Genomic DNA, 24,457 nt, shown 5'->3' with positions numbered 1-24,457 from the left:
AGGAAATTCAGACTTTTCTGGGGCTGGTTCCAGGATAGACCCTTCTGTTATGGATCAGGTGATACATCTGGACTTCTAGGTCCTTCCTTTGCCCAAGGTTAGGACCGTCTCGCAGAGAGCCCCAGTCTGGGCCTGTGGCAATGAGTGCATGAACCCTGTTCCCTGGACGGTTTCCCCTTGGTTTGAGCAGGACAAGCCCATTCTTTGGATTGATTTCAAAAAACAAACCCAGAGGAATGTTTTCTGAAAGGGCCAGGTTTCCCTCAAACATCTTTTAGAAAACCACCTTTCCTTCTGGCAACTTTGGGGTTCCCCTTTGTCTTCTCCTGGGAGAATTATGGGAATGAGTCCTCCGGCTCGATGTTTGATGCGCGCTACCTGACCCCTTAAGGAGGCAGACGACTCAGGGCTGGAAAGACCGGGAGCTGGCGGGGTAGCCGAGCGCTCGGCTTTACAGCTGAGCAGAGCCCCTCGGGCTCAGCTAAGAGGAAAGGGAGGGAAAGAGAGGAAGAAGAAAGGAGGCGGACGAAGGGGAGCGCTCCCGGGAGTCGGTGCCCGCTGCTACCTTCCGCAGGGAAGCCCGTAGAGCCCGGTGCTCTTCCATGTAGTTCAGCGGGTCTGCGCTGCTGGGGCTGCCACCTTGAGCCGTCTCTGGGGAGGAGTGATGAGAAGAGCTGCGGTGAAGACCCCTGCGGATCCCTAGAAAAAGGGACGGGGCCACCTCTGGGCTCCTCAGCCAGCGCCCAGCTAGCTTAGCGCAGCAGCGGGCCATGACAACGAGCCGGGGAGTAGCCGAGAGGCCAGCGGGCCAGGGAGCTCCCAACACCTTCCTGCCAGGCTGCCTCTGCCAACCACCTCCCTCCAGTCAGCTCCTCCCAGGACAAAGGGCATCAAGCCCCTGGCCCACAGGCTCAGAGAACATTCGGAGGGCCTACCCCGCGCCAGCCTCCAACAACCCAGGTACGGTTTCGGTAGAGAGGGAAGAGTTGAGAGAGCGCTTTATTGAGGGAAAAGAGGAGTGAGGCTGCGGGCGGGGCTGCTCTTCCGCAGAGCGTTGTGGGAGCCGGCGCCTCTTTCCTGCAGTCCAGGGGTGAGGGCTTCCAGAATCTGCTCTGGGGCAGCCGGAATCATAGTGCCAGAGTTTTAGCATTTCCCTGCAAAACCGCGGGGAAACACACACTTGTGAGTGTGTCCAAGGGAGCCCAAGGTCTGGACAGAGCCGCCTTGGCCTTGACCTTGACCTTGGCCTTGGCCTTGGCGGGCAGCCTGGGGAGCTGCTTAGGAGATGGTGCAGCCTGTTTTCTCCTTGTACGGATTCTTGTCTTCCGGGATGCCCTTTACCAGCGGATCTTCGCCACAGCGCGCCTCGATGTACTGCTTGATCTCCTCTGAACACTTGGAAACCTGAAAGCAGAGAAGAGTGTCATGTGGGTCTGCCTGAGGAGACCACCAAAGGTGGGGTCAGCCAGGGCCCTCTTAGAAAGTCTTGAATCTCCAGTCTACCTGGCTCTCTGCATGTGGCCTGACCATCAGACTGTGAGCTCTCTTGGGCAGAGACTTGGCCTTTCCTCTTAGCCCCAGGGCTTAATAGCACAGTGCCTGGTACACAGTTGGTGTCTGATAAATGCTTCTTGGCTTGGCTGAGCCTCAAATGGGTGAAAGACTCTGAGGACACTAAGTGACCCCACAGTCTTGTCCTGTGGAAGCTGCTCATGTGAGCAGGGCAACAGCCTGTTTCCAACACTTCACATCTAGTCTCCAATTCCTTTACTTCCCCCAAGATATCTGTTCTGTCTATAATTCCCCTGCAAGGCTGCTTTTACATCCTGCTGCTGGTAAGTGTGGACTGGCGTGTATATTCTTGCTCTGTGGTTCAGTCATGTCCAACTCTTCATGATACCATTTGGGATTTTCTTGGAAGAGATATGGAGCAGTTTTCCAATTCCTTCTGCAGCTCATTTTACAGATGAGGAAACTGAGGCAAACAGGGTTAAGTGACTTGCTTAGGGTCACTCAGCTAGTAACTGTCTGAGGCCATATTTGAACTCAAGAAGATGAGTCTTTCTGACTCTAGGCCAGGCACTCTATCCGTGCTGCCACCTCGCTGCCTCAGACCATTTGTTAGGGGTTACAAAAATCTGGAAAATGACATCTACCCTTAAGGAGCGAAAGTTCTGCTATGCTGTGTACAGAGTTTAGTAAACAGGAAAATCTGAGGTAGAACATTAACCATGGGAACATGACATGTTTCCCTTCAGAAAGGAAGGGGCCCTGAGCAGCCCCAAAGGAATTCTGATAAATATTCATCCATGCAGTCTTTGCTTGACTGCCTCTGCAGAGGGGGAGCCTCCATCTTCACAGTTCTCAGCTTTTCTTCCCATCAGACCTTCCTACCCACTGCTCCAGTCTGTGCTCTCTGGGGCCAAGCAGAGTTGAGCATCATCCTTCACATCCTGGCCCTTCAAAGGTTTGGAGACCACTCTCATGTCCCCCCTGAAGCTGCTGTTTTCAAGCCTAAATGAGCCTTCCTAGGGCACAGACTTGAGGCTTTTCACTGGTCACCCCCTCCCCCAGACACTCTCCAGCTTCTTAATGTCCTTCTTCAAATAAAATACCCAGAGAGGGAGGATTGAGCACCGGACCTGTCATTTCACTGCTCTAGAGAATTTCTGGGAGAGAAAATTCTACCAATGCGTAGTGACACCTACCTTGCAACTTGCCAACCTAGATGGCTGCCTACAACAGTGAGGTGACTTGCCTAGGGTCATACATCCAGATATGTCTAAAGTGAGATGTAAACTTCCCATGAGATAAAATGTGTAAAGCACTTGACCCATATTTGGTGCTGGATGAATGCTACTTTTCTTCCTTTCTGATTTGGAAGCAGACTCTTTAGTTGTCATGCCACACTGCTTCCAACTGAATGTGACACCATATGAGTAGTCTGACTAGGGCAACCTGTCCCTGGATGTTGTCCTAGGACTACACTCACTGTGTCTCACCCACTCACTTCCACACCACATTGCCTGCACTCTAGAAGTGTCAATCCTCCCCATTCTCCTCCCACTGAAATTTGGACTCCACTGGGACCTTGGACTTGAATTGGTGAGTTCTGCCTCATCTTGTTTGGTCCTGGGCTCACCACACCACTTCCTGACCCTCTCTAAAATATGCCAACCCCCTGATTTCCACCTCTATTAGTCATCCCAGAGGAAAAGATCTGGGAGAGTTTCGATCTTCACCTTTCATTGATGAGGTCCTGTCTCCAGGGTTAGGCATGACCCACATTGTTAATGTGACTCCTTCAGGACCAAGAGCAGAGATTTCCCTAGAACCCTGCTACAAGGCAGATATTCAGTCTGGGGCCATCATGTGGATGTTGTTCTTTGAAACCTACATGTCTCACCATTTGAACTCTGACCTTCACACCCCCATCCCCATGATGACACCAAAAGATATTCCCTTCAACAAACATTTAATGCTAAGTACCTACAAGGCACTGAGATTGACATCATTGATGCCCTCAAGAAGCTTAATAGGAGGGATGAAATATGTAAAGAAGCTTGAATCAGTAAGGCTGGGAGAGGGGGAACGGTAATAAGGCCTCCTGACAGATCCCAGGATATGGGGCCCACATCAAACTGAAAGCATCTGGGGAAGGTCCATGGAAGAGGCAGCATCTGTATGGGTCCATAGAAGAATGACTTGGACAAGCAGAGATGGCAGGAGCAATCTGTCCTAGACATACCTGAACATGCTGAGACAAGAGATGCCCAGTCAGAATTGGAGAATTGTGAGTATAGAGTATGCAAAAGGGAAGATGACCAAATAAGGCTGGAAAGGAAGATTGAACTTGACCTCATACAGCCTTGAATTCCAGGATGAGTCTGCATTTTAATCAGCAAAAAATAAATAAGGAGTTACCAAAGATAATCAATGAGAATAGACCTGTCCCTTGGAAAAGTTGCTTCTAAAGGGAGCTAAAGGATGGCTTGTAGAGGCAAGAGAAAGGAGGCAGAGTGGCCAATGAGGAGAGGGCAGCTCTCAAAACATCCCAAGTGAAAGGAGATGAAGACCTGAATTCCAGATGTAACCATGGGAGCAGAAAAAAAGGGGCCAGACTGAAGAGATGACATGGCAGCTGTATTGACCAGACCTGCTTGGCTTTCAATGAAAGGTAACAGAGGCCCTCAATAGGAATCCAGCCATAGGGATGGAGGCTGGGGAGGAGAGTAGACATGGCCCCATATTCCAAGGGAGATGTTGTCTTAGAAGTGATATTTGAATCAGGACAGCAAAGGATGGAATGTGGAAACAGAAGACAACATAGGAATGAGACTTGAGGGGCTTCCATACAGAGGAGCTAGAAGAAAGAAAAGAAATAGCAAAGCAAACCAAGAAGGACCATTCAAAGAGGACGGAGAGCTAGGCACAAAGCAAAAACAGCATAGGGATAGAACAAGATCATTGGGCTGGGTCTCTGAAGCCCTGACTGCCCCTGCATCCCGGAGTGAAACTAGACAAGCCTGTTCACCTCTGAGGGGCTCAGTCTCCTAGACAGCCTTTGGGGTCCTTTCCAGCTCTGCTATTCTGGGAATCTTGGGAGAGAGAGAAAGAGAGAGACACATACAGAGTCTGATGCTTGTATAACATCTCCCTCATTTCCATGGAAAAATCAAAATAACCACAATACGGGAAGCATTATTGGCTTTTTGTGTTACAGGAAGCTGGAAGCTAGTTCAGCCGGTGTGTGCCTGTCCCAAAAGGCAGGTCTTGGGAAAAAAACACCCCATAAGTGTCATCCTTTAACCCTCTATAAACAGGAGTTGTTTCCAGCCACAGTTCAAAGCCAGATATGATCCGAAGGAGACCAAATCTGGAGTCCTTAGCCTCCCTAATTACACTGTGCTAGGCCCTGGGGACCCAAAGACAAAATTAAAACACTCTTTGCCTTCCAGGACCTTGGGGAACAGGAAGGAAGGAGAAGGGAGATGAAATGTCATATAAATGTCTAAGTAGAGAATGAGAACTTTGCTATGCAGAAGGACACTATGACCAACCTTCCCAGCCAGGCCCCAGAAGACCTCCAAGTCCAGAAGGAAGCCCACAGAACCTCCCTAATATTATTTCATTCTGTGGAGATGTTGTCAGCACAGTCACCTCAGGCTCCCCTTGCCTCCTGGCTCCCTGGGCTTGAACCCACTGGCATTTGGGAATGAAGGAACCCATTTATTTTATGTTGAGCAATGCTTGTTGAGAGAGTAAGGGAAGAAAGGTCATCTCCTCAAAGGATTCCTGAGAAGAGCTCTTGCTAGGAGGGGATGTGGATAGTTCTGCTTGGGGACCAGTTCCCTGAAGTTGGCACTGGAACCTCTCCTCTAACCCTTCCCCCATATTCCTGGGAACAGGGGATCTGTCAGAGGTGGCAGGGATGGAGCAGAGGAACTCTTAGCTGTCCTAGGGATGAGAGTTTTGGGGGAGGCAAACATGAGGCTCTAGAACTAGAGATGCTGGGGAACCCGTAGCCCCCAGCGTAGGGTCTCTGTGTTAGCCACTATGCCCTTGGAGAAGGGCTGGAAGGACTCAACCCCACAGATCCTCCCAAGGTGGTGACCTCAAAATTCTCCTTCAAGCCAGCTGGGAACAAAAAGCTTCCTGACCTTATGGTTGTCTACTCCTCAATTCCCACCTGCTCTCACCTCACATATCTTCCCTTATCCAGGCCACTGCTCCCAGGTTGGCTCCTCCCCCTATCTCAACCCGGAGAGCCCTTGGGGCCACAGAGGCTCACTTGCCCCAAGTGAAACACTCCTTTGGTGCTCTGGGTTATGGGGTACGGGTCACCTGCTGCCTCTGCAGCTTTGCCTCCTTCCGGAGCTGGGCCACCTCCATCTTCAGCTTGTCCTTTTCCGACAGGTCTTCAACATGAACTGCGGGCATCTTCTCTCTGCAGAAGGTGAAGGAAGGGGCCCTCTGAGTTCAGACCAGGCCCTGGAGCCACCTCGGGAGCAGGGTTTGTGGTGGTCGGCCCAGGGTGGCACCTGCATCTCCAGCCGCCCTGTCCCAGTTCACTGCCATCAGCACATGAGGTCCTAGTGCCCCAGCTCTTTCTGAGCACAGCCTCCCCTCCCAGCTCCCAAGGGTCCAAGGGGATGCCTCATGATCTGGTCCAAGTGCCCAGTTCCATCCTACCTCCATAGGGTCAAAGCCCAGATTCTCAGTTCTCATCAAAGCAGAGACACCCCTGGGGCTCCTAGCACCGCGTCTACCCCCGCTCTGGGACGCTCCAGAGGGGGAATTCCTTCCAGCCACTCACACCAACCCATTCATACGCACACACACACGCACACGCACACACACACACACACATACACATACACACGCACGCACACACACACACATACACATACACACGCACGCACACACACACACACATACACATGCACGCACACACACACACACACACACACACACACACACACACTGCACTTCTCAAGTCTTATCCAGCCCCACTGTCACAAGGGTGCAGCACCCCAGCTTCTCAGCTCCTCATGGCCACAGACTCCCCACCTAGTCCTGCAGGATGCTGGCACCCCAATTCCTTTCCACTGTCCTTCCTCAGTCCCTGGTCTGTCCCACCATGGACAGCGAGGCTTGTGACCTCCAGTTCCCTGAACCCCGTCCCCTTCCAGCTGCTGGCACCCCATCCACTTGAGCCTCGTGAGGGGCAAAGTCCTGAATCTCCCCCAGGTCTTTTAAGGCCTTTGCAGCCCTGTCCCAGAAGGGAACCTGCTGGGGGAGGGGGACAGGGAGTTAGCCACGGGCTTCCCAGGCTACCCTGCAGGGTGCTGGAGGACCTCTGGGGCTGGATCACCCCATCCCAGACTTAAAACTGGGAGGACTTCAGATATCCTCAAGTCTTCCATCCTGTTCCAAGCCCTCCCTCCTCCCACTCCAACCCTTACCAGGGAAGAAACCCTGACAATTAGCTTATAGGTGGAGAGTGACTTGCCTGAGGTCACCCAGCTAGTCAGTAGAACGGTCACGTTTCGAACCCAAGATCTCTGCTGCCTGCGCCGGCGTTCTGCTTACTGCAGTGCTGTCCTGGACCCAGAGGCCAACAGGGAGGAAGCAGGTCAGAGGCTTGGGGCTGGGTTTCTTGTTTTTTAAAGTTACATCCGGGCTTTGTGTGTGAATCAAGGAAAAGGATGCTGCCCGTCTAGAACCCTGGTCCCCTATCGGGGCCCTCCTTCCCTTCGCCCCACCTCCACATCGCTCCCCCTCCCACCAAGTCTGGTTTCCCTGGGACATGATGGGGGGCAGCTGAAGAGGCTGACAGAGCAGAGTCCCTTCTTGATGGGCTCCTAACACTTCCAGGCTGCAATGATTGGCATCAGTCATGTGTAACTGGGGCACCCTGGGGGACTCAGTCTGAAGGCAGGAACTGGTTAGTTGGATCTGGGACACCCCATGAATCACGTGATAATTAGGGAGAAGTGGAGGAAGGCTAATAAATACAGCAAACACTGGCTGGCAGAATACACTTTTATACCCACTCTAATCTGATCCTCAAAATAGCCTAGTGAGCACAGCTGCAGGTGTAATTATACCTGTTTTTTTATTTGGGGAAACTGAGTCATGGAGAGATGAAGTGGCTTCCCATGGCTAACAGAGTGTCATCTGAGGCAGAACTTGATGATGGGAACACAGGATTGTCTCAAGAGAAATAAGTGACACTGCCTTTGGATGATCCTTCTTTCCCTCCACCTCCTCCATTAGTCACACACACACACACACACACACACACACACACACACACACACACACACACACACACACACACACACACACACACACACACACACACACACCCCTGCTGCTCCTAGTTTGATAGTTTTGTGTGCTGTCCACCTTCCTGCAAGTCCTCCCATGGTTCATTCATCCTGATGTCTGGAGAGGTCACTGCTTTCTGGAAGGCTCTGCCAGCAGCAGAACCAAACAGAAACTTGGAACTTTTTTTTTTAATTCAGAATTTAAAAATCATCAAATACAGTGAGCATCGCCATAGATAAAGTAGAGCAGGAAGAGAATTCTGCGTGTAACTGCAGATCTTTTCTGTCCAGTGAGCTTTTCTTTGTTAGTGTCTAAGAAGTCTGACCTGCAGCTTTGCCTGCTGTCCTGTTCCTCTCTCATCATTCTGACCTTCGTTCTGTTCTCTGCCTCAATGCCCCTCTCCTTTCATTTTTTTAATCTCATCTTGATCCACTCTAACTGACCCCCGCCCTTCACCCTTTGGGGGAAAAGGAATAAAGCAAGCCCTTGTAACAAATATGCACAGTTAAGCAGAACCAACTCACTGGCTGTGCCCTGATAGGACATCTCATTCCCTTTGACCTACAGACAGTCCCAGGTCTCCTCCAGCTGTAAAGTCCCTTCACTGGATCCTGCATCACCCCCAAAGTGTGATACAGCATCTTTCCTCCCTTCCAGTCAAGCACTCCTTGATTTTCCATCCCTTCCTCCCACTGTCTTCTCAACCCAGTGTCTTCCAACTGGGTCGCTGGACTGGAACTGCTCTTCCCAAGGTTCCCATTGATGGGTTACTTGCCAAATCTGGCAGGCTTTGCTGCAGCCCCATCTTTCGTGGCCTCTGTAGCTTTCAGCATTGTTTTCTGGATCCATGCTCCTCTCTGGGTTTTTGTGAACCTGCTTGCCCTTTTCTGCTCGTGCTGCTCTCCCTTCTTAGTACAACCCCCTCGGCTGCATGAGCCAGCCTCCAATCAGATCCCTTGAGCTGTTGGAGAATCAAAGACAAAAGAAAAATCCTGTCCTCCCCCATGGAGCTGAGATTCTTCTGGAGACGCATGGCACAAACAGCTAAGTTGGGAAGGAATGAGGTGAAGACACAAGTCCATGAGTTCCATTGTAGGCCTGTTGAGTTGGAGATGCCTATGGGCTAGCCATTTCAAAGTGTCCACGAGGTAGTCAGTGATAGGGGACTGGAATTCTGTATGGGGCTGATCCTTGAACCCATGAGAGCTGATGAAATCACCAAGGTTGTATAGAGAGGAAAGGGGGGAAAGGCCAAGGACAGAGGGCGGAGGCTCTCTCCCATTCATGGAGGACAGATGGTTGGGGATGATTCAGAAAGTGGAACCAAGAAGGAAGAGCAGGCCAGGAAGGAGGATGAGCAGAAGAGGATGAGTAGAGAGGGCTGTCACTGATAAAGTCACAACTCTTTTAGCCTTATGCGGACTATGTATGCCCAACCTGTGATAGAGCCTTCCAAGGGCGTATTGGTCTGATCAGACACAATGAGACACACTGTCCATTGACCCCAATAGAGGGATGTTATTTGGGGCCTTTCGGAGAACAAAAGACAACCAGCCAACCAACCAATCATGTAATCACCTTCATAGCCAATTACCAAACATCAATTCAGATCAATTAAACAAATGTTTAATGAGCTCCTGCTGGGCTAGACCTTGAAGATACCAAGACAGACACAGACCCTGCTCTCAAAACTGAGTGTGGGGAAGCGGACAAGTCTAGAAAGAACTGATACAGTGGAGAGGGAGCAGGTCAGGGAGAGTGGGGTCATGGAAGGCTTGTGAAGGTGAGAGCATTGAAGTTTCCTTAATAAAGGAGAGGGACATTGATAGAAGAGGGGGTGGGTGGGTGCTGATCCATGTGATCCAAGTTATGGAGATGTGAGAGGGGGGACAAGGGTAGGCCCTCACCTCTGATTCAGAGGGAAGCGGACTAGGACATAATACTGCACAGAGAGCCAAGGAGTTCTGGGTTCAAATCCAGACCATGGCAGTTATGAGGGGAGTGGCCTTATTCAAGTCCCTTCAGATCTCCACCTTTCAGGTTCTGCAACAGCAAATCATATTTGAGCTTAGGCATGCTGACTTTTGACAAGGAAAGCAAACTCCATTGGGGAAGTTGTCCTCCTTCCTGCCCCCAATCCTTAGATATGTGTATGGAACGTGAAAGATTGAATATACGAAACATCAGCTGGAGAAAGACAGAGACAGAAAGAGAGACAGAGAGACAAGAGAGACAGAGACAGAGAGACAAGAGAGACAGAGACAAAGAGACAAGAGAGAGAGACACAGAGACAAGAGAGACAGAAACAGAGGGAGACAAAGAGCAAAGAGAGAGAGAGATGAGACAAAGAAAAACAGGAGAGATGAGATAAACAGAGAAAGACAAGAGAAAGATAGCGAGATGAGAGAGACAGAAAGACAGAGAGATAAGAGAGACAGAGAGAGCCCCCATGCTCAGGTGCTCTGGGCGGTGAATACCTACAGCCCTCTCTGGGCTCCTATTCTCCTTTCTCCATTGCCTTTAACCTGATTACCTAAATTTCCAAAGAAGCGAGCCCTGAGCACAACAGGAAGGAACGGCCAGCAGTGCACATTTAGGGTTAGGGACAATGGCAATGACGCCATTTCCTCTTCCCAGGCCTCCTTCCTTTGGTCTCTATCCTGTCCCAAACTCTTCAATGTCTCTGCTTTAAAGTGCCCTGGTCCTAGATTCCTCCCAACAGTGAAGAGGTCTGGCCTTCAGAATGCTTCCAGCCCCTTTTGTCCAAACTAATGGTCCCTGGGAACTGGAGTTATACCCTCCCTGGGCTGAGAGCTGTGGGAAACATTCCTCCAGTTTCCACCAGATTCATGTAGCCTAAAGTCAGATGTGAGAGGGACACAGCACCGGGGTCATATGTGATTCATCAAACATTCCCTTCCTCTCTTTGAATCTGACCAGGCAGCCCTTCCACTGTCCACTGCTGGAGAGCTTATCTTGGTCAAAGTCTAGTTGGACTGTCTCTATGGCACCTTTTTGACTTACCAGTCTCAGAATTCTGTCAAAAAAGGAAATGAAATTAGCTTGCCATAAATTATTCTGGAACCTGACATCTTGGCCCTTTGTGATGGCTGCTTTCCTTCTCTAGATGTCCACTAACCATCCCTTGAAGAATGCATTATGAAACACGGAAAATGTGTCATCATTTTCCCAGACTAGACATAGAGATTCTATTCTCTTCCTTCTCACACCTTGACATTTCTCTCCCAGTTTATGAAAGAAGAAAGACCAGGGGACCCAGCCTAGGGGAGCAAGAAGAGCTATGGCTGAGGTGTTGAAAGGGTGAGCTCCTCTTGAATTTGCTGCTATTGATGTAGGGAGCCTTAGATAGGTCACTGAACTTCTCAGGACTCTGGTTTCCTCAACTATTAACTGAGGGGGTTGGGACAACCTCACTTCTAAGGTCCCTTCCTGCCAGAATTGGAGTTCTAACCGGCATTTCTCTCTGCCCACTTCTCAGCATCCAAGACAAAGCTTTGTTCTAGGGGCTCAGATCAGGGGTGAGATGGCATCTCCAGCTCTTCTCAACTTCTGGAGGCTAATGAGAACATGTGGCTGAATCAGCTGGGTCTGAGGCCTTCCTGATGATGCTGGGAGCTGGGGCCCCTCTTTTTGGCACAATATGGCCCACAGTGCACTGAGAGCTGACTGGCTCTGGAGCCAACTCTGGAGGAGCTGAGACTGATGGAGGGGCAGATGAAGCCCACAGTGATTGGTTTGCTAGACAGAATTGTCTGAGTGTGGAATAAGAAACAAGTCAACTGAAAACTGCTCATTAGCTGGATACCAGCACCTGGGCTCATGCCAGATCCCTGGGGAGGTCATGGGGATTGTTTTTGCAACAATGAGAGAGAATTCCTCAGATGTAGGAGAAGACTAGATGAGGTGGCATGGGGAGAGTGGGGGTCCTCCTTGGGGATTCCAGAGTGAAAGTATTAATGAAAGATACTGATGATCACCAAACAACCCACAATGTTCACTGAGTCCAAGACAAGCCTGAGAAAGACAGAGACAAAGACCAGCCACTTCAATGAACCAGTTTCCAATCTTTATTAAAAGTGAATTCTGAGAGTGTGTGGGGGAGGTAGGGAATAGCAGCCCTCAGCTGGCCACCAAGGGTCTGCATCTCCTCCAGAGCTTCAAATGGCATCCTCTTGGGGGTGGGGGTGTCTGCCCCAATTCCCATGGGAATGGCAATGGGAGGCCTTGGAGTTTTGGTAGTGGATCCTTTCATTCTGGTCCATTAGAACAAAGGGATTTAAAACTAATTTTAAAGCATCTTGGTCGTTCCACAGTCCTTGATGCACCAGGACTTTCAGGAAATGATGCAGCCTCCCTTGAGTTCCTTGAAGGGGTTTTTGTCCTCGGGGATTCCCTTCACAAGGGGGTCCTCTCCAGACCTCTCCTCGATGTAGTCTCTCACCTCTTCACAACATTTTGAAACCTTTGAAAAAAGAAAGAGTGGGAGAAGAGCTGCTGACAGATGGATGCCATTAGTCTAAGGTGCAGAACATCCCCAAAGGCAGACCACACTGGAAGTATGGCTGGCTCCTAAATCTTCCCTTCCTTCCCCCAGCTTTCTTAGAGTCTTGGACCCTCTGTGAGGCTTCAGCCTGGATGCTCTCCCTAATGTTAAGTGATGAGGGCCCTGCTGGGACCAAGTCCAGTCCTCGCCCTTCCAGGGTATCTATTAATTTGGTGCCTTGCTAGGCACTGGGTTGGCAGACAGAGATAAAACCAACCCTTAACTTCTAGGGACTGACATTGGGCTTGGGGGCAAAAAAACCATGAGATAAGCTGAGAAAAGGGATGCAGTCATGACTGGGTGGTTAGGAAAAGCATCCTTTGGAGGCAGCCCCTGAGTCTTGAGAGATTATAAGGGGTGGGGGATGAGGAGGGAGAGCTGAGCTCAGGGAGCAGCCAAGGTAGCAGGAAAGTACCTGCCTCACAGAGGGGCTGTTGTGATTTCTGTGTGTGCAGAGCAGTCTGTGTCCATTGCTGTGAGTAGCAGTCTTGAGAATAATGTGGAAGATATGAATGAAGTGCTGTGAAGCATTCAGAAGGGAGGTGGTCTTAAATGCCCACAGAACCCAAGTGCCTATGACGTGCCAGATGCCATGGGGACAAAGACAAAAATGGAGGAGCCCTTCCTTGGGGAGTTGCATGGGCCCCAATGAAGACTCTCTATCTTGGGCCATGAGCAATGGTCGAATGAGGGATGTGGTAGCTGTGAGAAGGGGCCTGGGGGTGGCAGCTCTGCCCAGCCCTGAGGGGCCAGGCCTCAGACTTCCCAGGGTATGTGAAGACACTACTGCTTTTCCCTCTCCTTCTGCACCAGGGGCTTTGAGAGCAGTGGGGACAAGGAGCTTGCTTCACAACCAGGTCCATCCCCCAAACCAGGAGTCCTGTGTTCCCCTTAACAAAGCAGAGTATCCTTTCTGCTTGATGATCAATCCCTAGAATACAAGGGAGAGAAGGGAAGGATGACTGCTTTGTCCAAGCTGGCTCTGAAAGTGGTATGGGCTATGAACAGGGAATCCACATGACTGATCCAAAGGACCTGCATTCCACTCCTAATCCCACTCAGTTTATTGCAGCTATCTTCCCTGAGTGGTTCACCCTCTGCCTCTGGGAGGGAGAGGGGAAGGAAAGGCCAGAGAAGTATTTGTTCCATAAGCTCAGGGACCTCCAGATGTGGGGCTAGAAGGTACAGAACAAGAGACAAGATGGCATTGGGTCCTCACCCACCCAGAGGCTTCAGAACAGGATAAAGTACAAGGTACAGTGGTAACCCTAACACCCCAGGGACCCATGGGCATCGAGTCGCCGACCCCAGCCTCACTCCAGGGCAGTCTTTCCAGATGACCTGGCAGCATCAGTGTTAGAAGTCACAGAGCATAAACCTGGGCAATCCCCTGCCACTAGGACTCACCCCTCCTCCCCCACCCCCACTCCCAGTCCCTCCTCCCCCCCACCCCTCCAGTGGCTTGTGGCCAGCAAGGTCTTCAACATTAGGCTATTTCTTAACCTTGAGACTTGTCTATGAACTGCTTGTATCTGGAGATCACTGAATTCCAGCTCTCTCCTCACATCTCTTACAGTGCCTCATCATGGGAAGGTGGTGAGCTGGGGTGAACTCAGTCTATGCCCATAGAGGGACTGGGAAAGGAGGGGGGACTGACCTTCTCTAAGGGGCTGAAAAAAGTCTTTGGCCCTATTCTACTGGGCTCCGCTGCTTTTGTGAGTCTTTGTAATGGGGGTGGGGCTTCAACCAGAGGCAGGACACAGCCAGGAGACCAGGGCCACTGGAGCACAGAGTACTTGGAGGGGAGTGAGGTGTCAGACTGCAAAGGGAGGAAGTGGCTGGTTAAGAAGGGCTTTGGACACCAAGTGGAGTATTTTGTATTTCCTCCTGGAGGGCTAGAGAGCCCCTGGAGTTTGTGGGGTAAGGGTGACATGGGCAGACCTATCCTTTAGGAGGATCCATTGGACAGCAGGTGGAGAGTGGACCAGAGCAGGGAGAGGTGTGAGCAGGCTGAAGGCCAGCAGTGACTGCCACAGTCCAGGCATGCAGTGCTGAGGGGCTCCAGTGTGTGGATGCCCTTGAAGCTTTGTCTCATTGTCTCTAGATGGCACAGCCTTTTATCTCTCTCCTGCTACAGAAAAATCCCTATCTGCCCTCAACCCTGGACCACGACTCGCAGAGAGGATGGAGGGCACATCGCTGCTTCTGGTCCTAGGGAGAGCTGGCCTAAACTGCCAAAGAAGCATTCCGTCCCTTCTCACTATGACAGTGGGCATACGTAAGGTGACAAAGAGGGGATGGGCAGACAGGTAGAGGGAGCAAGGCCCAGCTTTGGGTCACTGAGGAAGCCTCTCATGTGGGAGACACTAGAGAACAAGCATGACCAGAAGGGGGGGTCACCCAGGGACTGTCACAGTGGGTGAGAGAGAGAACACACTATGCCAGATACTGGCACCCCCAGAGAAGGCCAGAACTTAGTGCTTAGTATACTGCCTGGTGCAGAGGAGGCACTTACAAAATGTTTAACTCACAGAGACTGGAAAGAGGCCCCAGTGGAGGATTTACAGGAGATCTGGGATGAGAACAGGCAGTGAAAGGGTATGAAGTGGGCCTAGGTGGACCCCACCCCACCCTGGAGGAGGTCCTGGTCTGTCAAGTGTTTGTGGAGTTGAATTGAACAGAAATGAACCCAAAGAGAGTCTACTTTTCCTCTCCAATGACCTAGAAGATGGGAAATGGCCTACTTCCCTACGGGGCCAGAGGTCGAAGGCAGGCTAACAAACCCAAGCCACCTGACTTTTGGGCCGGGTTCTTGACCTGCTCTTAGTCCAGGTTTGGTGAAGCACGTCTGTTCCTTGAGTCACTGGAGACAGAGACACCAAACCATAAGAACTATAGGCAACGAGAGAGACTCTACAAGCATATGATGTACGGACCAGATGTCTGGCCCAGGGTTCTAGCAACACTCAAAAGATGGAGGACAGAAGCCTCTGTGTTCTCCCATGCATCTTCCACAACTGACAAAGTCTGACCACACCAGTCCCAGCTCAGTCGCCTCCCATGACTCCCTACTACCCCTGGGAGCAAAAAAAAGCCTCTTCCGTTGGGCTTGTTAAGCCCTTCATCACCTTGCATTGGACACTCCTTACCTCTCCCCCTGACCAGGGAACCAGTTTCTGGCTTCCTTCCAGACATCCCCAGTGCTCCCAACCCTAGGGCACTTCTTGGGGGCTAACAGCTTCCCCCATGGATAGTTTGTACCAACACCTGGATCCCTCTGTGTGTGTCTTCCCTGTAGGGTGTAAATGCTTGAGACCAGGAACTATTTCTCCTTTGTCTTTGCACCCCCAGCACCAGTTGGACACTCATCAATGGTTATTGATTGGTGCTGCAGTTCAGGCCTGGAAGCCTGGTGGCAGACACTTTGTGCATCCCTAGCTCAAAGGACAGCAAGACGGACCCCCCCCAAACAGAATGGGACCAAAGGTTCCTTCCTTCCCATCCCTCCTCTTCCCTCACCTTCCCATCCTCCACTTGGGCAGGGAACCTTCAGGAAGACAGATGAGTGTCTGGCAATGAAGATGCCCCTCAGCATGCAGTATAGCCATGCTATCCCTGTGATGTGGAGGGTTTGGGGAGAAATGCTCCAACTGCAGTGTTTTCAGAGGCCATATGAGGTCCAAAGGTCAAGGTAAAGCATCGTGGGTAGAGAGTCAGGCTCTGAGTAAGGAAGACCTCCATTGGGCGCTAAGGGCAGCTATCCAAGACCCCTCACTACAGTCAGTGGCTGGGATGAGCCCATTTTGCAGGTTAGGACAAAAAGATTGAGGTGGGGAGAGGAGGAGAGTGGCAGTAGACCTCAACTTCCCCCCGTCCAACTGTGAGCATTTCAGAACATTTATCTGTTCTTTTGTGGGGATTGTTGGGCCCAGCAGCCTGGCAGACAGATAAAGAATTTGGGGACAACCTCATTGTTTGGGTGATAAAGGTAAGGCTTCAGACCCAGCCTCCACTCTGGGGCCCTAGTGCATTCCTCTGTTCTGACTCTGACATCTCTGACCAAGCAGCTCCCTGTAGAGGAGAGCAGCTTTACAGCCTCCTGGGACTGGGCCTGGTCAGGGTCAGGCACCCATGTGGGCAAAGGGCACTGCTGGCCTGGCCTGGGAGTCTCCTCCCTGTTCCCACCAATGGTCTCCCCCAATGTCATATCTTTTCAAGTCTGAATTGGCCAGGCTCTACCTCCCCAGGAACCTCCCCTGTCCTGGCCCCAGGCCTTCCCAAAGTGGCCACTTACCACCATCCTTTCTAGCGTCACCTCTTTCTTCAGCTGGTCCACTTCCATCTTCAGCTTGTCCTTCTCTGTCAGGTCTTCGATATTGATCACTGGCATCTTGTCCCTGGGCTGACCCTCCCACCAGAGCCGGACTTCTACACTTCTGCCAAGGGCTTGGTCTGCTTCAGAGTCTGCCCTTCCCTGACCAACTTGTCAGGCCTGGCTCCTGCCCCTCTCCTGCTTGACTGCCCAGTCCCAGGGTTTTAAAGGACCTTGACATAAGCTCTGCTAATGTGATTAAGCTCAGGGTTTAGCCCTCGGGGAGGCTGGGGTCACTGAGTCTACAATGTGGACTGAAGATAGAGGGGGTCTCTCCACAGTCCACTGTGGTTTTCCTTCTAAGCGAAATTGTATTTTCTTTAAGTATTTGTAGGATGCTTCACATGCTTTCTCCTCCTTTTTGAGGTCATTGGGGAAACTGAGCACTAATCCATTAAAGTGCTGATGTGATTAATCCAGTATTACAGGGGCCCCAAGAAGAGGTGAGAGTCATTCTGAAGTCTGGACTAGAGCCAAGAGCCCTGGAATAAAAACACAGCCAAGGAGGAGCATATATTGCCCAGCAGGGACCAAGCCACATCCTGAGAGGAAGTAGCTCCAGGAAATGATCTGCCAAAAAATGATCAGAGCCTGGGAGAGAAAGAGGAGAGATGTGCCAACAAGTTCTGCCATGTTGATTTATCCAGGCCTGATTCCTGTAGGCTCTCCTCCAACCAGGGGGTCAAACCACAGAGCAAGGGACTCAGAGTCCTGCCCTACTAGGGTTAAATGGTAGGTGGCTTTTACCAGGCATACTTTAAACCCCCCAGAGCCTGCCCCTGACCTTGCACTGGTGGACTGAAGATGGAAGAGGTCACTGTGAACTGTAAGAGGAAGGAGGATGCCTGTCATCAAATCCTGGAGAGAGGGCAAAGGGCCCTCCAGACCGTTAGCTGAGAATTGAGCCCCAGGCATCACTGAGCCAGAGAGGACTGGAGGAGGCCAGTGACACCCCCTCCCTCCTTCCACCTAGCTCTGCTCCACCTGGAGTCCACCTGGGTGCAAAAGGGGTAGAGAGTTTCCCTGGCAATCCTTCCTCGAGTTGCTTCCTGTTTCAAATTGACCTATTTCAGTTTCTTGGCAAGGAGAACAAAACAAGGGGATCTCCTCCCTAAATATTCCTAAGTTTCTAACCAAGGATAAAAAAATTGATGGGTGCCCCCACCCCACCCCATGCTGCATCTTCCTACGTTGCCTTTTCTTAATCTTTACCTGACCATCTGACCTCAGCAGCCTGTGACCCCGCCAATAATCCCTCTCTCCTCCTTGAAACTCTTTTCTCTAGGTTTTTGAGACAGGGCTGTCCTGGTTCTCCTCCTTCCTGTGCAATAGTTCCTCAGTTCCCTTTGCTGGCTCTTCCCCCCAGTTCTTACCCAATAGCAGTGTGGGTCCCTAAAGGCTCTACCCTAGCCCCTCTTCTTTTCTCCCTCCATACTTCTCTCAAGGATCTCATCAGCTCCCAAGGATTTAATTATCTCTGTACTGATTCACAGGTCTTCTTATTCAGCTCTAACCTCTCTGCTGACCACCAGTCTCAAATCTCCAACTGCCTTCCAGACATCTTGAACTGGATGTCTTGTAGACATCTTAAACTCAACAGGTCCAAAAGTGAATGATTTCCACCTCCCCCCAAACCCTAGTCTCTTCCTAATTTCCCTGTTTCTATCAAGAATACCACCTTCTTCCCAGTCACCCAAGTTTGCAACCAAAGTGCCATCTTTGATTTCTCATTCTCACCTCCCATATACAATTTATTGCCAAGACCTGTTGATTTCACCTCTGCAGCATCTCTTGCTGATTTCACCTCCACAACATTTCTGGTTTATTTCACCTCTGCAACTTCTCACCTTTGAAGCATTTCTCCTATATGCCTCCTTCTCTCCTCTGACCCTGCCCCTGCTCTGATCCAGGCCATCATCCCCTCCCATCTAGAATATTGCAATAGCTACTGATGGGTCTCCCTGTCCCAAGTCTCTCCCCACTCTACTCCATCCTCCATTCACCAGACCTGGGATCAGGAGGACCTGAGTTTAAATTCAACTTCAGACACTTACTAGTTGTGTAACCCTGTTTGCCTCAGTTTCCTCATTTGTACAATGAGCTAGAGAAGGAAATGGCAAACTATTCCAGTATCTTCCAAGAAAACCCCAACGAAGTCACAAAGAGTTGGGCACAACTGAAGTGACTGAACAACAACAACTAGGCCTTCCAGGTCTCACTCTCCTCCAGACTTCACTCTACTTTCTGTACCATGGCCTTCTTGTCAGCACTCAATAACAGGATGTAAATGTTGCCTCCTTCAGGCTTTGTTTTCCCTTCACAAGTCCCGGAGACCTCAGGTTCAAATATTCCATGGGACAACCTACACAATGCCCCAGCCTTCCCCACCAAGCAGTTTAGAAATTCCTCAGTGGAAAAAAAAATTCAACAAAGGAAAAAGAGCCTAGGACAATCCTCACTAGAACTTCGAGTCAATTGGCTCACCCCAGCATCTCCTGCACCCACTTCCTGTTCTCTGATCACATGATGCAGGATGTCACTGCAAGCACCACTTGCAGCCCTTTGTAACAACTTTAGCTGTTAATGCCAAATAATCCTGAAAGGATTTTATATGTAATGTGAATATATTCTGCATAGTATAATAAGCACATATGTTGTCTCTCCCCTGAGACTGCACACTCCTTGTGGACAAAGACCGACTTTTTCCTCATGGACCCAGTACCAAGAAAAGTTCCTGGAACACAGTAGGTGCTTCTTAGTCTTGCTCATTGGTGCTGTGGGAGAGATAGCATGAAGATGGAGAAGTCAAGCTAACCAACATTCACTAAGTGCTTATTAGGTGACAAATGCTGCTAAGAGACAGTTGAGGGATCAGCGACTAGAGCTGGCTCTGGAGTCAGGAGGACCTAAGTTCAAATCTAGCCTCAGACATTTATCAACTGTGTAAGCCTGGGCAAGCCACTTCACCTCTGTCTGTATCAGTTTCCTCAACTTAAATTGGAATAATAACAGCTTCCCAGGGTTGTCGTGAGGATTAAATGAGATAGTATTTTAAAGTAACTAGCATAGCATAGGTGTTTGATAAATGCTTGTTCCTAAGTCCTGGGAATACAAAGAGGCAAAAAACATTCCCTGCTTCTTTTCTCTTTATAGTCTGATATTTAATATTAAGGTCCCATATCCACCTAGAATGAATTGTGGAGTGAGATAGAAAGTGTTAGTCTGAGCTTAATTTCTATCAGAATATTTTCCAGTTTTCCTAGTCAAATAGGGTCTTCTTGCCTAGGTAAATTTCTGTATGTATGTATATTACATATATATAATATACATATGTTTATACATGTATATGTGTATATGTGTATACATATGCATACACATATATGCATATATAATATGCTACATTTTATGTGTATGTATGTTAGTTGTTATACATATGCATGTGAAACCAAAAGTCATCCTCTAATTCATAAGTGTTCAAAGGACATAAACAAATCATTTTCAAAAGAATTAGAAAGTACTAATAACCAGAGGAAATAGTGTTCCAAATCCCTAATAATAGAGAAATGCAAATGAAAACAAGTCTGAAGTTTCACCTTATACCCTACAAATTGGTAAAGATGACAAAAGATAGGAATAATCAAGGTTAGAGAGGTTGTGGCAAGATAAGCACACTAGTACATTGTTAGTGGAGCTGAGAATCAGTACAACCACTTTGTAAAGTAATTTTTAAATATGGAAATATAGCAGTTAAAATGTTTGTACCCTTTGATTCAAATATTCCACTATTAGGGTTAAGTCCCCAAGGAAGTCATCAATAAAAAGAAAGCCCCCATTTATGCCAAAATTTTTATAGCAGAACTCTTTTGTGGTTGTAAAGAATCAGAAGCAAAATAGATGCCCATCGTTTAGGGAATGGCTAAATAAACTGTGGTGTATGAGTGTAATGGAATATATGTTATACGAAGTAACGTGTGATGAATATAGAGAAGGCTGGAAAGTTCTGCATAAGCTAATGCAGAGGGAAGGGAGCAGAGCCAAGAGGACAGTCTACACAGTGACAACAACACTGGAAGTGGAAAGATAAAACAACCAAGAGCAAATTTGCAAAATGAGGAAGAATGAGCCTGATCTGAAAGAAGAGTCATGAGAAGACATTGTTCACCCTGTGCTGGTGGCAGGTCCAACTCAGAAGTGCACTGAATATGCTACGCTTTAACCTCAAACCACTTTGGCTTTCATTGAATGGCTGACAGTCGCCCCTAGCTCAAGCCTCTCTTGCACGTTGTTTGGGTTTCAATGACCCAGCATGAGTGGAAATAGCAATTGATTTTTGTTCTGGCCAAAAACTATGAGGGGCGTCCACTCCCAGAATGATATTTTGTGATGGCAAATTTCACCATCTTCTGTCGCAATTCTTACCTAACCCTTAGTCATTGAATGGATGTTGCCTCAGACAAACTCAGGACTGGGAAATGACCTTAATTTAGAAAGGCAAAGGTCACCCATGACATCCTGGGCCATGTCCAGTCCTGACTTTTTTCTTGCCACTGGACTTTGATGACTCTGGAGGAGAGAGTGAAACAGACAATTTTGCAGATCTTCTTCCCATCTTAAATCCAATTCACTCTCAAGTCGATACATCACCCCTCAAAATCATTGGTCCTCTTGGAGAATGAAGAACAGCTCACATAGCATGTGTTTTTAATGTATTGATTGGTTGTACTGATTTGGGGGGGGGTCTCTTCTTCCTCTTTTTTGTTTTTTTTCTTTAAAAAATTGTTATAGAGGATGACTTGAGAGGGAATGAAGACGGTATACTGAGATAAATCTTTGTGATGTAAAAAATCAAATAATATCAACAAAACTTTATTTTAATAATAAACAAATTAATAAAATGAGCCTTCATAAAAGGAAACTGTTGGTCATCTTAGAAAGCACTATTTCAGTCAGTAGTTGGGTTAGGACACATATTGCAAAGGCTTGAGAAGTGAATGAAAGACCAAGAAGAGACAGAGAAAGTAGAGAGCTTTTTGCGTAGGGATTGGGATGTGAAAGGGAGGCTACGTGACATGCTGCGGGGGTGGCAAGTCCAAGGGATGTTTCTTAAGGACGAGGAGACCTGGGCATGTTTGAAGGTATCAGGAAAGGAATAGTATAAAAAGAATTTGAAGATGAGAGAGACAGGATGATTAAAGAGCAACACTGCCAGCAGAGGCAGCAGCAGGCAGGGTCAAGGGTACGAGGAGAGGAATGGCTCTGACCAAGAAAGACGTCAACTCTTCCTCTGGGATTCTGAAATCAAAGTGGGGGAAACTGGGGAGGGCTGATACTGAGGAATTTGAGGGGGAAATAGGTGAAAAGAGGATGATGGACAGCCTCCTTTTTCTTGACAAAGTTTGAGGTGAACTCTCTTTTGAGAGCTGAGGGTTAGAGTGAAGTAACTATAATAGTAACAATAGCTGAAATTTATAAAGAGCTCCTTCTTCGATCCTCAGGGCAGCTCTGGGAAGTGATCATACCTATTTTACAGTTCAGAAAACTAAGGCAGACAGAGGCTGACTGTGAATTGCCCTGGGTCACACAGCTAGTGTCTTGAGGCTGGATTTGAACTCAGGTCTTCCTGACTCCAAGTCTAGTTTGGAACAGATGGGGTAGACATTCAATCAGGGAAGAAGGAGAGGACTTTTCTGCAGCAATGAGGCCTAGTTGAGGTTCAGTAATGTAAATGTGCATTTGTAATAGGTCCAGGGGGCAAGGCTGTTCTTTCTTCACTAATGAAGAAGCAGAAGAGAAGTGGGGGGGGGGGGACCCAGGGGCCTCCCCCAGGGTTGAGTCTTGGCCAGGAATTAGAGGTGAAAAGATTGGGGGAGGTCAGAACTTGGCTGAACAGTCAGCTAATGTGCCAAGGTTTTGAAGGGTGGAAAGCCTGGACAGAGAAGAGGTGAAGGCACAGGGGCTGCTGTGTGGCAGGACTGGCCAGCAGGATTCTGTGCAAGAGGCGCCAGATCAAACTAGTGGAATAACATAACAGAGTAGAGCCTCACTCCCCTCACACACTCCTTCTGCGAAGATGTAGAAAGAGCATAGGACTGGATGCTGATCCGGAAATCCAACCCAAAACATTTCATTGAATCACTTGGGAGCTTGAACTGGCTACTGGACACCGACCAAGTCAGAGGTCTGAGGACACGAGAATGAGGTCTGGCCACACACAGAACATTACACCACCCAGCACTGAAGGAGGACCGAACCTGGGCAGCAGAATGGGGAGAGATCCCGGGGATGCCTGGGCTGGCACAGTGGGCAGGAAGAGCCTCTGTTCCACACTCCTCAGTCCCAGAACAGACTCAGGTTGGACTGAGGAAGGGCCCTGTACCCAGGGTGGCCCAGCTGTGTGCTGAGTGGGGAGCACTCTAAGGTGCAAACAGATGCTGCGTGGCTCTGACCTCAAGAGCCGAACAGAGGCTCAGTACTAGCCCCCAGCCCAGACTGAAGCTGCCATGGAATAACCAGGACAGGAGCTCCCCACCAAAGGGCAGCCAGCCTGAAGCTGCTCTGAACTTGCAGAGAGAGCCTTCTAGTGGCCGAGTCCAGCAACGCTCTACCGGAAACTCCCAATGAACAGGCCGACTGACACAATCCTGGGTCAGGAACTCGAAGATATCAGGCAAGGAGAGCAGGAAGTCCATTGGCCCCAGGTCACATCCCTTTGGGAGCCTTGAGAGCTTGTAGGCCCAACCAAGAGGACATTATCTCCAGCCAGACATCCAGCCCAGAAGTGTGCGAGCTCACTGCCAACAAAGTCCAGAGAAAAGAAGGCTGAAAGAAAGAGCAAACATGCACCCTCAGAATCCTGCTATAAAGAAATGTTATGGCCACAGGGCAACTCAAAAAGCCAACTCAGAAGCAAAGAATAACTTAAAATTATCTACAAGCAAAGTCTCAAGTAAAAATGCAGCTTGGATACAAGTCCAACCAAAATTCTTGGAAGAGCCAAGAGTTTTTAAATAGAACTAAAAATGATTATAAAAACTAGATGAGAGGGGTATGAAAAATGGTGAAAGGGATGAGAGCTATGGACATAAAAGACATGAAAGGAGAGTTACCAGTTTAGAACAATGTACAAAACCTTGTCCAAGAAAACAACACCCTGAACTCTCAGGTCAAGAGGAAAGAAAAATACTGCAAAGCAGTCAGAAAGGAAAAAAAAGAATTCAAGTACCAAGTAGCCACAGCCAGGGTCTGCAAGACTTAGCTTGGAATATGATATTTTAGAAGGCAAAAAATCTAGGCTCACAACCAAGAATAAATTTTACTCTTCAAGACTGAGTACAATACTACTTGGGGAAGGGGGTGGACCTTTAATGAAATAGAATACTTTCAAGCATTCCTTCCTAGACTTGCAATCAATCCCTGATGAAGGGACCAGATCTGGGTAGAAAATCTGACATACAAGCACATGAGTTAAAAGAAGCATGAAAAGGTAAAAAAGAGCAAATAAACATATTGTACTAAACAATGAAGAGATGTATGTGTAACCTTTCAAAACTATAATTCAAAAGTCTTTCCAATAAATACAGGAGTAAAGTCAGAATGTTCATTTTCCCCAAAATTATTTAATATATTCTGGAAATGTTAGAAATAACAGTAAAACAATAGGAAGGGATTAAAGTCATAAAGATAGGCAA

At 48.9% G+C, this 24,457-nt stretch overlaps 3 protein-coding genes across 3 annotated transcripts in view; all 3 read right to left on the bottom strand.

The window, feature by feature from the left end:
• LOC140497848 (probable acyl-CoA dehydrogenase 6) overlaps positions 1-981 on the bottom strand; it is a 29,574-nt gene extending 28,593 nt beyond the window's left edge. The window contains 2 exon segments of the mRNA XM_072599308.1: positions 566-813; positions 816-981. Coding sequence (XP_072455409.1) covers positions 566-813; positions 816-891 — 324 coding nt within the window. The 5' untranslated portion in view covers positions 892-981.
• LOC140497851 (guanine nucleotide-binding protein G(I)/G(S)/G(O) subunit gamma-11-like) lies at positions 982-7,101 on the bottom strand. The gene is made up of 3 exons (XM_072599311.1): positions 7,013-7,101; positions 5,845-6,058; positions 982-1,404 (listed from the first exon to the last, which is right to left on the bottom strand). Exons 2-3 carry the CDS (start codon positions 5,938-5,940, stop codon positions 1,279-1,281), a joined length of 222 nt encoding a protein of 73 aa, XP_072455412.1. The 5' UTR covers positions 5,941-6,058; positions 7,013-7,101; the 3' UTR covers positions 982-1,278.
• A 5,000-nt stretch (positions 7,102-12,101) lies between these two features.
• Positions 12,102-16,880, bottom strand: GNGT1 (G protein subunit gamma transducin 1). The gene is made up of 2 exons (XM_072599310.1): positions 16,692-16,880; positions 12,102-12,316 (listed from the first exon to the last, which is right to left on the bottom strand). The coding sequence occupies exons 1-2, from the start codon at positions 16,785-16,787 to the stop codon at positions 12,188-12,190; spliced, it is 225 nt and encodes a 74-aa protein (XP_072455411.1). The 5' UTR covers positions 16,788-16,880; the 3' UTR covers positions 12,102-12,187.
• Positions 16,881-24,457: the final 7,577 nt, after the last annotated feature.

The sequence above is a fragment of the Notamacropus eugenii genome, chromosome 3 (genome assembly GCF_028372415.1).
Source record: "Notamacropus eugenii isolate mMacEug1 chromosome 3, mMacEug1.pri_v2, whole genome shotgun sequence".
Taxonomy (NCBI): domain Eukaryota; kingdom Metazoa; phylum Chordata; class Mammalia; order Diprotodontia; family Macropodidae; genus Notamacropus; species Notamacropus eugenii.
Note: the sequence above shows the minus strand (reverse complement) of the source record. Positions and strands in the feature narration are given on the sequence as shown.